The 15,441-nt window shown below is 36.2% G+C and overlaps 2 protein-coding genes across 2 annotated transcripts; both read left to right on the top strand.

The window, feature by feature from the left end:
• The first annotated feature begins 624 nt into the window (after positions 1-624).
• LOC132606865 (THO complex subunit 4A-like) lies at positions 625-8,622 on the top strand. The gene is made up of 5 exons (XM_060320533.1): positions 625-978; positions 2,062-2,217; positions 3,629-3,697; positions 3,789-3,970; positions 8,112-8,622. The coding sequence occupies exons 1-5, from the start codon at positions 784-786 to the stop codon at positions 8,275-8,277; spliced, it is 768 nt and encodes a 255-aa protein (XP_060176516.1). The 5' UTR covers positions 625-783; the 3' UTR covers positions 8,278-8,622.
• Positions 8,623-11,084: 2,462 nt separating this feature from the next.
• Positions 11,085-15,177, top strand: LOC132606864 (heat shock cognate 70 kDa protein 2). Its single transcript, XM_060320532.1, has 2 exons — positions 11,085-11,454; positions 13,293-15,177. Exons 1-2 carry the CDS (start codon positions 11,241-11,243, stop codon positions 15,023-15,025), a joined length of 1,947 nt encoding a protein of 648 aa, XP_060176515.1. The 5' UTR covers positions 11,085-11,240; the 3' UTR covers positions 15,026-15,177.
• Positions 15,178-15,441: the final 264 nt, after the last annotated feature.

The following is a 15,441-nucleotide window of genomic DNA, read 5'->3' as shown; positions in this document are numbered from 1 at the left end:
AATCCTGAATATACCACCTTATCCCAACAAACTTGAAATTATTTTATTCCACCTCCAGTTGGGATAAATTAGAGATTGTTTGGATGAATTTAGTTATAAGTCAATTCTAACTTAAAAACTCTAGAAAAGTGCTTAAAAACTATTTTGACTTAAAAACACCTAAAATAAGTCAACTCTAATAGAGCCTGTTTGGATGGATTTATAACTTATGGCTTAAAACAAAAAACAATAACTTAGGAATGCCTAAAAACAAACACGTTTTTATCTCACCCAAATGCTACAAAATGTTTAAATCTATTTTAGCTTTAAAGCACCTAAACCTAGTCGATCCAAACATACCCTTAGGGCTCGTTTGGTTGGGGAACAAGTTATCCCAGAATTATTATCCCACCCTCTATGTAAGATAAAAAAATACTACAATCTCGAAATAACTTATCCCGAAATTACTTATCCTGTGATTTTATTCCAACCAAATATGAGATAAGGCGGTCCTAAATTTTTTTCCAAAATTATTTTTACTTAACCATCGTACCAAACAACTCCTTAGTCCTACAATTATATATCTCGAGAGTATAATCCCAGAATAATTTAGTCCGCCAAGCAAACAACCCCGGAATATTTACCCTATAATGCCATACGGCAATTGGATAATTAAAGATCTTTTCTCTTCAACAATTCCGAGCTAAAACCCTTTTCCCCCAACTTCACAACCCTTTTAGCTCAACACATAACACATCCAGATCTCAATTTTCCATACAATTTGTTATACAAATTCATAAAATAATGTCAAATCTGGATGTATCCCTTGACGATTTAATCAAAAGGAACAAAAGTAGTTCCAGCAGTAGTCGAAACCCTAGACCAAGAACATCCGGATCTGGACCCGGATCCGGATCCGGATCCGGGTCAGGACCCGGTCCACGCCGTCGCTTCCCTAACCGTGCCGCCAACCGACCCGCACCATATTCATCCGGACCGGTTCGTTAATCTTGTGTATTATTGCATATTACTATCTTCCATTTTAATTGTAGGGTTAATAGCAGTTTTGGTCCCTTGATTATTGATAAATTCTGATTTTGGTCCTCGTAGCATTTGAAATGTACAATTTTGATCCCTTTTCTTGTGAATAATCACATATTTTCTATTGAATAAGCTCATTTTTGTGTATAAACAACTACGATACACTATTATGCACTTTCATACAAGGTTGATACATTATGTATAATGCTTTTCCCCTCAGGTATGGGCTACTTGGTGTAAGAATTTTCAAAAGCTGTATATTTTTGAAATTCTTCCATTTTAATTGTAGGGGTTAATAGCACTTTTGGTCTCATGATTATTGATAAATTCTGATTTTAGTCCTTGTGATATCCCAACTAGGATAAATTACGCTCTATGTCTATTTTTGAAAATATGTACGCCACGTAGCCCATATTTTGAATTTTTTTACCCGGTTTTAGCTCATATTTACGTATAAAAACGTTTTATACACTACTTTTCAAGGTTGATACATTATGTATAGTGCTTTCCCTAGGTATAATGATGTACTATAATATTGTATATTGGGCTATGTGGCGTAATATTTTATGTTGGTCTGTGTATTTTTGAAAATTTCCCATCCGAATAGGCACATTTAACCTTTAATTTCTTGAAATGTACACTTCTGATCCCTTTTTTCTTGTGAATAATCACAGATTTTCTGTAGTATTAATTGTTCAACCATTTAATTACCGATCTGTTATATTTAAAGTTGTATTTTTGCTCCATTTATAAGGCTAGTGTACTTCTAAAAATAGTCTAAATATAATATATTTCCTACATAAAGGGACTAAAATAAACAACAACAACAACAACATACCCAGTGAAATCCCACATAGTGGGGTCTGGACGTAAAGGGACTAAAATCACACATTTTAATTAATTGAAGGCTAAATGTGCTTAGGCAAATATTGCAAGGACCGAAATCAGAATTTGTCTATAAATGAAGGACAAAAATTGATATTATCCCTAAATTGTATTTCTTGTGAATTTAGGTTTAAATAGTTGAAGTGACTTTCACAGGTTCAAGCACCAGAGTCTGCGTGGGACCACGACATGTTTGCCGAGCATGCCCCGTCGTATCCAGCTGTCCGTGGGGCCGGGATATCGGGGATTGAGACCGGTATCAAGCTCCTCATTTCCAACTTGGATTATGGGGTTTCAAATGAAGACATCAAGGTGATATTTTGCTTATATTTAAAAATGTTAAGCTGTTATAGAATTATTATACTGAGTGCTACTTATTTAGGTGCCGTTTGGCCATAAATACCAAAAAACATTTCACTTTTTTTTTTTTTTTTTGGAATTTTGGAGTTGGAGTTGTGTTTGGCCATAGTTTTTGAAATTGTAGTTTTTGGTGAAATATAGTGTAAAAAAGTGAAAAAAGTGAATTTTTTTATGGCCAAACGCCCACTTAGTAGAATGTTGATATAGCATTAACTATAATTAACTTTAACACTGCTCATGTGTCATTTTGGACTTATTTCATGATACTGAACTTTGACCTAAAGGCTCTTTGTGCTCATCATTAAGAAATGGCAATGTCCACCAGTAGTTTGATAATCTCTCACAATGGTGTTACCTCATTATAGTACAGAAATGAACTATAACTTTACCCTGCGAATTACACCCTTACCCTCGAATGAGCTTAATGATGTTAAGAGTGTCTTCGGTATGAAGGAAAATGTTTTCTTGAAAATCTTTTCCAAGAAAGTAACTGGGTTTCTTACTTATTTTCTTGTGTTCGGTGTGTAAGCAAAAACTAAAAGCATTTATATATAATCTAGACAAATACTATGGGAAGTGGGGGTGGAGGTGGGTTAGGGGTGCGGGGTGGTGGGATGGGGGCTACTGGGGTGAGGGTGAAGATGAGGTGTGTTGGATGGTGAGGAGGACACAATCAATGTGGAATGCCACTTGGGGAACTTGTTTTCTCTACTTCTACTAGGGTAGTCATTTTACCTCATTTTTAAGGAACTTGTTTTCCCAGAGAACATGTTTTTCAAATAATTTGATCAACCGAACATGGGAAATTTGGATTTTAGAAAATCGGAAAATGTTACACGCCCTAAATGTGTTGATTCAGTTACAAGATAGTTTGCCCTTTGTGGAGTATATAATATGTTGTAGCAACAACCAAATTGCATTGCATAAAGTCATGTAGTTAGCCTTCTGTCATCGCAATAACAGGAACTTAATGTAGAGATTTATAATTGACAAAAAAAGGGGAAGAAAAAGAAGTATTGAGTTTGATTATATGAAAAAGGATAGCTAAGAACTATATCTTTTCCAGGTAGGTTGCAGCATGACAGGTATTAGCATCTAGTTACTGTCAAATTAACTGAAGAATTAAGAATTATTAAGAATGACACATATATGCATCCCTTCTTGTTATCTGCTTCTGTCTAGTGATAGTTTTGTGTCTGGTTGAGTTTTGTCAGCGACCATGTCTTTCTCTTTATAGTTTTCGGGTAATTGATCTCCACCTCGTAAAGTCGGCAAATGGCATTCTCTGGCTATAACCCCTTCCTGGAGAAAACAACAAAAGAAAGAAAGCTTTGAAACCTAATGTCTTTGTGGTGTTTTATAGGAGCTTTTCTCAGAAGCTGGTGATATAAAGCGTTACTCAATTCATTATGACAAGAGTGGAAGATCAAAGGTATTGCAAATCTGCTGTGTAATTTGGCAAGATTAAGATGCTTCAGGAGTTTCCATGAACCTCTATAGTAACCAAAGGTTATTTCTTCTAGGGAACTGCGGAAGTAATCTTTTCACGTCGAAGGGATGCTGAGGCAGCTATCAAGAGATACAACAATGTTCAGCTAGACGGGAAGCCCATGAAAATTGAGTTTGCTGGAACAAATATTGCTCCTCCAGCTCTACCTCCAATTAGAAATCGTTTATATGGAAATCCAAATCCTGCTCCAAGAAGGTACTTTTTCTGTTGTACACAGATCTTTATGATTCTCTTTTCATCCAAAATTTAGGTAGAGGTAGAGGTAAGGTCTACGTACATGCTACCCTCCCCAGACCCCACTTGTGGGATTACACTGGGTATGTTGTTGTTGTTATTGTATTGCACGCACTGTGGACTCAATTTGTTGAGCTTCACCCGCTTGGAATCCTTTATCAAATATTTTAATTTCCTGCTAAGTGTAATCTTAAAAAAAATAAAAAATTTACTGCTTAAGTGTATAAAGTGGAAGGTAAGTCACAAAAATAAAACTCAGTTTGCTGAAGTTAAATGAAGGATGTGAATCTCTCTGTAGTGATTACAGCTTCTTGTACTGCATGAATGGATCATTTGCACGAATTAACTCCTTAACTGTTTGTTATGTAATGTCAGGTGTTAATTTCTCTTCAATGAGATTTCCTTTTTTAAACTGGAAGAAATAAGATAATGTGAACTTTGCAGAATTTCCTGTCCCAGAAAAAGCTAGCAATAGATTGCATACAATTCATGTTAGAATAATCAATCTTTTGGGGATCCTTCAATTTCCTAATGTTAAATATCTGACATTGTTTGCGCTACACATCCATTGGCATGTAATTCATCACGATAGCATCTAATAAATTATTAATAATGGATGCTTCTTACTCCCTCCGTCTAAAATTACTTGTCACGTTTTACTTCTTGAGAGTCAAATTACATGGACTTTGACCAATAATTTAAGATATATTTTCCCCCCATATTGATATGAGAATATAAGATGCGGGAAGTGAGGCTGAGATGGTTCGGCCACGTGAGGAGGAGGGATGCAGATGTCTCGGTAAGGAGGTGTGAGAGGTTGGCCGTTGTGGGAGAGGTAAGCCGAAGAAGTAATGAGGTGAGTTGATTAGGCAGGACATGCCGCAACTTCAGCTCATCATTGAGGACATGACCCTTGACAGGAAGGTGTGGAGGTCGAGAATTAGGGTAGTGGGTAATTGGGTGCTTTTCAGTTTCGTTCCTGGAGTTTTAGCATTATTCTTGTAATTTCTTATTTTTAGATTCTATTATTGTATGTTGTTTCTTTAGCCTTGGTTATCTTATTATCTTGCTATTGTTTCTGGTTGTTGCTACTGACTATTCGTCTTTTTAATGAGTCGAGGGTCTCCCGAAAACAGCCTCTCTACCTTCCCAAGGTAGAGGTAAGGTCTGCGTACATACTACCCTCCCCAGACCCCACTTGTGGGATTATACTGGATATGTTGTTGTATTGATATAAGAAGATACTGGGTTTTGGGATTATACTGGGTCTGTTGTTGTTATTGATATGAGAAGAATTGCAACTTATAGTACTTTTTGTATAGTGTTTGAATATCTAAATTTTAATTTTAGAATATTGAATTAATCTAATCCAATTTAGTTATGAAGATTAGTTAAACTACCGAGAAGCAAAACGTGACAACTAATTTGAAATGGAGGGAGTAATACATAAGGACACTCTGAGATATACCTGCCTCTTTTTTTAAAAAAAAAATATTACTATCATCGATAAACATTATTCAGAATAAAATAAACTCATGCATGTCTTTTGTATCATTAGACATTATTCTCAACTGCCTGCATCACATTCAAATAATGTTAAGTGCCTTTTTTCCCCACGGATTGGTAGCTTCTTGAAACTTCTTACAATCTTGAAACTCAAAGTTGACTTAATACCTTACCAAATAAAAGCTTTTCCTGATACAAGCGGAATATATTTGTCAAACAATGAGATACAATCTTAACAGTTAGTTAAGTGTCCTGCAAGTGTTTGAAAATGTCCATGCCTATAGTTGGTAAACGAGCATTCAAGCTTTATGCATTGTATGTGAAGGTATCTCTGATCTAGCTTCCAAATAGCTGACCTTAAATTTTGTAAAATTCTTGGAAGGGCTTAAGATAGTTTGATAAATAGGATAGCCGTTAAAGTTAAGTCCCAGGCATTATTTTTTCTGAGGGGGGAAAAAAAAAGAAGAGTCCCACTTCTAGAGCTCCCATGCAGTATCTAGATCTCTTATAAGTAGTTTAAGAGAAAAGACATCATTTCACCCCTGAACTTGGCATGAAAACTCACTTTAGCAACTAAACTTAAGTTGTATTTATATATCCCCTTAACAACTTACGTCTCAATTATTTTCCACCCTAAAAAAATAATACCTCTCATAATATGTGGTGTATTACACTCGCGCCACGTCATTTCCACATCGTTACCACGTCATTGCCATGTCAAAAATTACGAACCCTTCATTTTTTATTTTTCTTTTATTATTTTTTCTCTTTCTTCTTCTTTCTCCCTTTTCTCTTTCTTCTTCTTTCTCCTCATCCTCACCACACTTGTAGCAACCACTATCACCGTCGCCACCACCACGACCTCCACCACCGCCATAACCACCGCCTCCTTAAATCAACCCAACTGAAAAATCCCATCTTTGTCAAAGATTTTCTTTTATTAATCATATTTCCATGTTAATTAATTCCTAATCAATATTAAAATTCCTAAATCACCTTTTTTCCAACATTAACTCCCACCTACTAACCTTTCTTCTTCTTCAACACCCCCCCCCAGTGCGGGGCCACACACCAGTCCATTTGAAGGGTAGTTCGTGCAATTTCTTCATTGTTTTTAAACAATAAAGAAAAGTACCCAACTGGGTTCCATTTGAAGGGCAGTTCGTGCAATTTCTATCAGAGCTTCATGTTAATTTTCAATTAAATCGGCTGATTGGTTTCCCATTTTCCGTTTTTGTCGGCAAGATTATCGGTTTAGTTGCTTAATTGATTGGTGGGTATGTAAATGTTGAATCTTGAAAAGTACCCAGAAACTAAAGTTCACATTTTTCTTGTTATTGAGATAAGAATTGGGAATTGAGTTTTGAAGTTTAAAAGGAATTGAATTTCATAAAGCTATCTGCTATCATCACAGGAACACTTTGATTGAGTAAGAAAGGGCAGTTCGTGCCATTTCGTGCAACTTCATTGCTTCGGTGGTGGGGAAGGTTGGTGGTGGTTATGGAGGTGGCAGTCGGGGGGGGGGGATTCAGTTGGGCTGATTTAAGTGGGGTGGGGGAAGAGGAGCGGGAGGTGGTGATTACAGTGGTGGTGGCAGTCGTGGGGTGGGGGTAGGGGGGTGCATTTTTATTTTATTTTTAATTATATATTATTTTTATTTTATTTTTTAATTGTATAATAATATATATATATATCAGCGGGCCCACCTTTTTGTGTTTTTCACTCTCTTAATTTTTTTTTTTTTTTTTGCCACGTCAGCTTTTAGGGTGGAAAATAATTGAGACGTAAGTTGTTGAGGGGAGTATATAAATACAACTTAACTTTAGTTGCTAAAGTGAGTTTTCGTGCCAAGTTCAGGGGTGAAATGATGTCTTTTCTCGTAGTTTAACTGTGAATGGTATGTAAGTTGGGGTTTCAGTAGTCCAACTTCTGATGATAATTGGCTCATTGTGGATGATTTATGTGTTATGAAAGTCCCATCTATTTGACTATTTCCACGTTCTTCTTTGCATCAACCTTGTGGAGTTGGTTGTTTCAGGTTTTGATTGGAAGCTTTCGTTGCTTCGACTTCTCCAATGGAATGTTTCATATGAAAATAAGATGTGTTTTTTAAGAAAGAAGGAAAGAAAGTGTCGTTGCACTCCACTCATATTGTTTATATGTAATTTGGTGTTGCTTTGCTCAAAAGTGAAATGCAAAATATATATTGGCATGAGACGTTAAGTGGAGTAACATAGTAAATGAGGATTCATAAGCCAACCGTAACTTGGTTGGAATTGAGAAATCATTGTTATTGTTGGTATATGTAAAGAAAATTCTCTGTGGCAGAAGCAGCTCCTTGCATACCTTTACAGCACTTTCTTGTGTTACTGGATTTTCAATGAAGTAACCTTTAACAATCAATAAAATATATATAGTATTTTCAAGGCATGTGGCTTCTGGTGTATGTACACCAGATTAGTGAAGCTTCTTTTAGCTTGATAAGGATATTTTTGCGATCTTCTTTCTTCAGTTAGTTTTTGTCTTGTGTGGACATTGTGTCCTTGTCTTGAATAATTTTTTTGTTTTTTAACTTTATCTTGAAATAATTTGACAGTCAACAAAGAGGTGGTGGATTTAGACGTCCTCGGGGTGGTAGAGGAGGGGGCATGAGAAAAGATGGTGGAAGAGGCAGAGGTCGTGGTGAGAACGTTTCCGCAGAAGATCTTGATGCTGAATTGGAGAAGTACCATGCAGAAGCAGAAGCAATGCAGACGAACTGATACTCTGACATGCTTGTGGGATACTTGTGTTGTAACATGTGCAACCATCCACAGGATCGAAGGTTATTCTTTTCTTGAATTGGTACAAACTATTCTTGAAGAGAAGTGATGATACAGATTCTGGGGAAAACACTGAAAGGGGCAGAGCCTACGTACTGCTGGAAAATCATAAAACTTCTATGTTAAGAGTGTGCTTGGTGTTATTGCCACATTTTCTTCAGCTTTAAGCAGTTGATGATGTGAAACAGCTGCCTTGTGCACTCTCTGTATTTTCTTGCTATTGCTTTGCCTTCTGTTGTTTTTATGTAAAACAAATTGTGGAGAAATTCCTTACTTTCAGAAACAGATTGGTGGAGTAGTTGTGAAATTATGGGTGGTGCTTGCATAATCCAAGTAATGTTGGTTTATCTTTTGGTTACATCCCAGAGCCACCGTGTCTGGTTAAATGCCCGAGGCAAGTGAAGCTATCTCTGGTGTGTCATTGTACGTTTTGCAGCTGCTGGGGAGGTCATGGTCATCTCCTACCATAGGTATAGGGCCATTGGGTTGATCGGCTTCTATGTCAAAGTGGAGGATTTGATTGTCTGCAGAAATTTCAAGTTGTGACACTTCTCATAGAAACAACCTCTCTACCTCACACAAGACAGGAGTAAGGTCTGCGTTCACCTCACCCACCCCAGAACCCCCTCCTGGAATCACACTAGGTATGATGTTAATCAGCAAGCAGTAACAGGAAAAAGAATCAAATTAAGCAGAAAGAGTGGAACGTTTAACTAGAAAATGGAAAACACACCTTATCACTCTCAGGTTTTTCACAAAGGCCTATCAGAGATTATAAGGGGCCATATTCTCTTGTATCGGTTCAGTTCTATTTCGATATTTGATTAATCTAGTAAATTATGGAAGTTTGAAGTGTGTCCTCTACTGGATGTAATAACATCCTATTTGTAGGGCTCGGTTGATTTAATTTCTGTTTGAATCCTGAATGATTTAAGTTGGCCTGAAGTACAAAGTCTCCGTGATATTCGAAAGGGAAAAAGGGTCAAATATATCCCTATATTTGTTTTATTAGTTAGTTTGGGGATTTTCATTCAAATAGGGCATAAGTGTGAAGTTTGAAGACGTTAGGGGCATTTTTATTAATTTTTACTAACAGAAGGTATATTTAACTAATAAAACAAAGTAGAGGGGGTATATTTGACCCTTTTCCCTATTCGAAATTGCTTGAGGCACAGTTAAATAAGAGCCCAATAAATCTCACAACTATTTATTTTTTAAAAATGATTATTCAGTATGTGTATAGGTACACCTTTGATATATGTTGATTGTTGAGTATGCATCGATAACAACATAAATTATTATATTTAGGCAGTTAACCTTTTTTTTTTTTTTTTTTTTTTTGTGGCTTCTTACCACATTACATCTATATATAATGTTGATTTATGAAAAATACGCCAGGAAAACACTTTGAATTGTTGATTAATCATCAGAGATTCATTATCCAATGGATTTCCGTTTTAATATTCCATCCGTGAGGTTAGCCGACTAACTAAAAATGTTAATTCCCATAAAAGAACACCATGGAAATGTAAAAACATCAAACATGAGCCAAAATCAATTAAAGCTGGTCCCAGCGCTAGCCGTGTTACTATAAGACTAGTGTTTACAAGTAACTCAAATTTTGATTGGACCGAATGGCGGCCTACTATTGAAGTCGGCTGGCGACAGTTGAATATCTCAAGTCTCAACAGTAGACTATTGAAGTCGGCTGGCGACTGTTTGAATATCTCAAGTCTCAACAAGTAGTAGATGGGCGTACTTTTCAATGTAAACGACTTTCATGTTTTCTAGTCACAAAGTAGGGGATGTTTTCACTATTTGTCTTACATCAATTGTAAATTAATACTCCCTCCTGTTTACAATAAATATCTATTTACGTGATTAAGAAGGAATTAATTTATGTACTCTATTCGTTTATTTTTTTTTGTTCACTTTTAACTTTACACTTTCTGTAAAATATTAATAAATGAAATTCGTATTTTATCATAACACTCATATTAATTGGTGTATAGTTTCTTTGGACTTGGAAAATGATTTGAAAATGAGTAATTAATGTTAAGGGTAAAATAAAAAAAAGTTTATTTTTTCTTAATATGCTAAAGTGGACAAGAAAAAGTGAAAATTTATTTTTAGTATAGTGAACTAGTAAAAATGAACGGAGGAAGGAATCAATAAACTATATTAATTAAGTAGTATTTAATTTTTGTGAGTCAAAGATAACTAAATTAAATAATATTTAATTAAGCATAATTTAATTAAAATATCTATTTTCTATCAGGGTTAATATTTTCTTAAAAATATGTTAAAGACTAAATAAATATTTATTTTGAACCTGAGGATCAAAATGGGCTTGGCCCCGCAAGGCCAGCCCAACCAAACCCAACAATTTAAGTCATTTTTTTGATTGGATTGTTCTTCAAAAGCATTGGTTTTTAATTTTTGTCCCTTAAATTGGTGGTCTTTCATTTTTTTCTTTCGTTTAATATCTCAAAATTTTGGATTTGAACTTCAGCTTAATAAAAAAATAAAAAATTCGTAAGGTAGAATTTTAAATTCACAGAACTGCACGAGGTGATTAGCACCTCCCCCGATATTAAACAATCAACAATCTCTCTCCTTTTTCAAACCTTATCAATAGACTAACATCTTCTTCGTGTTTTCCCTTCTCCAAACCCGATATATTTAAAAAAAGATATTATATTAATAACAAACCAACTCATCTCTAGTTGTTTCCCTCTCCTTTTTTAATTAAAATTCAGAGATTTAACGGTTAGTAGGGTTCCGAACATTCTAGAAAATAAGCTCTCCCTATAAAACCCTCCATCTTTACTTGAAACATTCCCTCTCAAAAAAACCCTAGTTCTACAAACCCTTGTTCTGCGCCGATTAAAAAAAAGATAATAATGGCTGGTAAAGGAGAAGGACCGGCGATCGGTATCGATCTCGGAACCACGTACTCATGTGTTGGCGTATGGCAACATGATCGTGTTGAAATCATTGCTAATGATCAAGGTAACAGAACAACGCCATCGTATGTTGGTTTTACTGATTCTGAACGTCTTATTGGTGATGCTGCTAAAAATCAAGTCGCCATGAACCCTATCAACACTGTTTTCGGTAAGATCTCGTTTTTACTTGAGTGATTTTTATTCTACTTGATAGATCTATGATGTTACTGTGTGCTTTATTGTGCTTTTTACCGGAAATTTTCAAAATTATACAGCTTTTGAAAATTATTACGCTGCGTAGCTCAATATTGAGTGATTTTTATTCTACTTGATAGATCTATGATGTTATTGTCTGATTTTTAATTTTGATCTGTTAATTTGTAGTGCTTTCGTTAGTAGTAGAACGATACAGAATGTTGTTTTTTTTTATTGGGAAAATTATGTTCTGTCTATTTTTTGAAAATATTTACGTCACGGAGCTAATACTTTTGAGTTTGTTACCTAGCTCATATTTATGTATAAACACGTTGATACATTATGTATAATGCTTTAACCCTGGTATAAAGTTGTATAATATTATATTGGGCTACGTGGTGTAAATATTTTCAAAAACTGTATATTTTTGACTTGTACTTGATAGATCTACGGTGTTTCTGTCCGACAGAATTTTGGGGAAATTTTCAAAATTATACAGCCCGACAAAGAATATTATACCATGTAGTAACAGTATTATACTTGGGGGAAGCATTATACATGATGTATGAACCTTGTATAAAGTTTATAAAAGGTGTTTTTATACACTAATATGAGCAACAAACTCAAAGTATGGGCTACATGGTGTAAATATTTTCAAAAATAAACATAGAGCGTATATTTTTTTTTTTGGGGTTAAATTATTGTACTTGATACATCTATGATGTTATTGTATGACTTTTAATTTGATCTGTTGACTTGAATTGCTTTAGTCTGTAGAATGATACAGAATGTTTTTTCTTTATTTTGATCTGTTGCTATTTCAGTTAAAGTACTGCGCCTTTGAATAGGTTAAGTTAGATTGGATGTAAAACTGTTTTATTTGTTGCTATTTTAGTCCAGTAGTGTGCCGTTAATAGGTGAAGCTAGATTACATGTAAAACTGGATCTATAATTTGGACTAGTTAGAGCGTTTATTAGGAACTTCTGTTTGATTATCTACCAACTTTGCAGGAGCATTGTTTCAAGTTGTGACAAAGTGCGGTGTTTGTTTTATTTGAACCTCTAAAAACAGACTATATATTGTTTTGTCTAGTCAAATAATTATTTAGTTTTGGACCGTTACCCACTAAAAAGTTGGTATCTTGGGAAACTCTGAGTTCAGTATCATGTTGTTAAATCGGCCAAGCTTGTTAAGATGTAATTAGGACATGTTGTCATGTTTGGCTAAGTGGATTGTTTAATTTGAAGATTTAATTGATCTTTGAGACACTTCTAGGAGATACTGTTTTAAGTGGAAAGCTGTGTTGCTTTGTATTTTTATTCTTTGTTTGGTCAAGCAGGTCAATCTCAAATAATTAAACCTAACCAGTCCGTTATTTTGATCTATTTAACAAGGGAAAGTTTTAATGATTGTAGCACTGGAGGGGGACTAATCGATATTGAATCATTTTAACGTATATGCTAAATGGATAGGCTTAGAATAGTCATTCTCCATCTTATTTCTATTGCCTTTAGATTTCTTTGAGTTAATGTATATGCTGCATCATCTCGCTATTTAGTGTTGCTTTGCTTACTTGCTTATAGGATTCTGATGAGCAGATAGAGCTTGGTTATTCAATCACTAGAAGAACAAGCAAATTTTGGTTTGATAATAAGCATTTAATGTGACTGTTATGTGAAATTTCTTTGAAGTTTGTTTATGGTTGTTTGTATCAGAAAGTGCAATGGCTATTATAATTACCTCAGTTTGTTTATTCAGTTTGTTGAAAACAACATTTTTTAATTGCTAACCTGAATTTATGCATCATGCAGATGCTAAAAGGTTGATTGGTAGAAGATTTAGTGATACCTCCGTGCAGAGTGACATGAAGTTATGGCCATTCAAGGTCATTCCTGGTGCTGGTGATAAGCCCATGATTGTTGTCAACTACAAGGGTGAGGAGAAGCAGTTTGCTGCTGAGGAAATATCATCTATGGTTCTCATTAAGATGAAAGAGATTGCTGAAGCTTTCCTTGGCAAAACTGTTAAGAATGCTGTGGTTACTGTTCCAGCCTACTTCAATGACTCCCAACGTCAGGCCACCAAGGATGCTGGTGTTATTTCAGGCCTAAATGTGATGCGTATTATCAATGAACCTACAGCAGCTGCCATTGCTTATGGTCTTGATAAGAAGGCAACAAGTGTTGGTGAGAAGAATGTGCTTATCTTTGATCTTGGTGGTGGTACATTTGATGTCTCTCTTCTTACAATTGAGGAAGGTATCTTTGAGGTGAAAGCTACTGCTGGAGACACTCATCTTGGAGGTGAGGACTTTGACAATAGAATGGTGAACCATTTCGTTCAGGAATTCAAGAGGAAGAACAAAAAGGATATCAGTGGTAATCCTAGGGCACTCAGGAGGTTGAGAACTGCTTGTGAGAGGGCAAAGAGGACTCTTTCATCCACCGCTCAAACCACCATTGAGATTGACTCTTTGTATGAGGGTATCGACTTTTACTCCACCATCACACGTGCTAGATTTGAAGAGCTCAACATGGATCTGTTTAGGAAGTGTATGGAACCAGTTGAGAAGTGTTTGAGGGATGCCAAGATGGACAAAAGCACAGTTCACGATGTTGTTCTGGTTGGTGGATCCACTAGAATCCCAAAGGTTCAACAACTTTTGCAAGACTTTTTCAATGGAAAGGAGCTCTGCAAGAGCATCAACCCCGATGAGGCCGTTGCTTATGGTGCTGCAGTGCAAGCTGCAATTTTGAGTGGTGAGGGTAATGAGAAGGTGCAGGACCTTTTGCTGCTGGATGTTACCCCTCTTTCCCTTGGTCTGGAAACAGCCGGTGGTGTTATGACTGTGTTGATTCCCAGAAACACCACCATCCCAACCAAGAAGGAGCAGGTCTTCTCAACGTACTCGGACAACCAGCCTGGTGTGTTGATTCAAGTCTATGAAGGTGAGAGAACAAGGACCAGGGACAACAACTTGCTTGGAAAATTCGAGCTCTCTGGCATCCCTCCTGCACCTAGGGGAGTTCCTCAAATTACAGTGTGCTTTGACATTGATGCCAATGGTATCTTGAATGTCTCTGCTGAGGACAAGACCACAGGACAGAAGAACAAGATTACCATCACCAATGACAAGGGCAGACTTTCAAAGGAGGAGATCGAGAAGATGGTTCAGGAAGCAGAGAAGTACAAGTCTGAGGATGAGGAGCACAAGAAGAAGGTTGAGGCCAAGAATGCCTTGGAGAACTACGCATACAATATGAGGAACACCGTGAAGGACGAGAAGATTGCGTCCAAACTGTCCGCTGATGACAAGAAGAAGATCGAGGACACCATTGAGGAAGCCATCCAATGGCTTGACGGTAACCAGCTTGCTGAGGCTGATGAGTTTGAAGACAAAATGAAGGAGCTAGAGAGCCTCTGCAACCCAATCATTGCAAAGATGTACCAGGGTGCCGGTGGCGACATGGGTGGTGCCATGGATGATGAGGGTCCTGCTCCCAGTGGCGGCGGTGCTGGACCTAAGATTGAGGAGGTGGACTAAGTTTTGGTGCTCCTATATTGTTTTTGATTACTTATGTTTAGAGACCTGCAATTTTTGTTTCAAAGTTCTGCATAGTAGTTGGTTTATCGCAGAAACTTTATGAATATCTTTTTATTTTTGCACTCTTAAGTAAAATCCTCTATTTCAAAGTAGTATAGATTTTTCAAAATATTGCTCTTTCCTATGGCTACTCTTTCTGTGCATTTTCTAAACGTAGTACCCCTTTGAGCTCAACACATTGTGAAGTTGTGGGGAAGTCAAAATGGCCATTATAAGAACTAAATTGACTTAGCGGTAAATTGAGTTAGCGGAAGCCAAAATACTGAAACGGCCCAACGAATCCGAGCTAATTTGACTATGGTGATTTATGACTTTTGTTCACGATTTGTTTATGATATCTTTTCATGTACAGGTAG

This window comes from Lycium barbarum, chromosome 8 (assembly GCF_019175385.1).
Source record: "Lycium barbarum isolate Lr01 chromosome 8, ASM1917538v2, whole genome shotgun sequence".
NCBI lineage: Eukaryota > Viridiplantae > Streptophyta > Magnoliopsida > Solanales > Solanaceae > Lycium > Lycium barbarum.
Note: the sequence above shows the minus strand (reverse complement) of the source record. Positions and strands in the feature narration are given on the sequence as shown.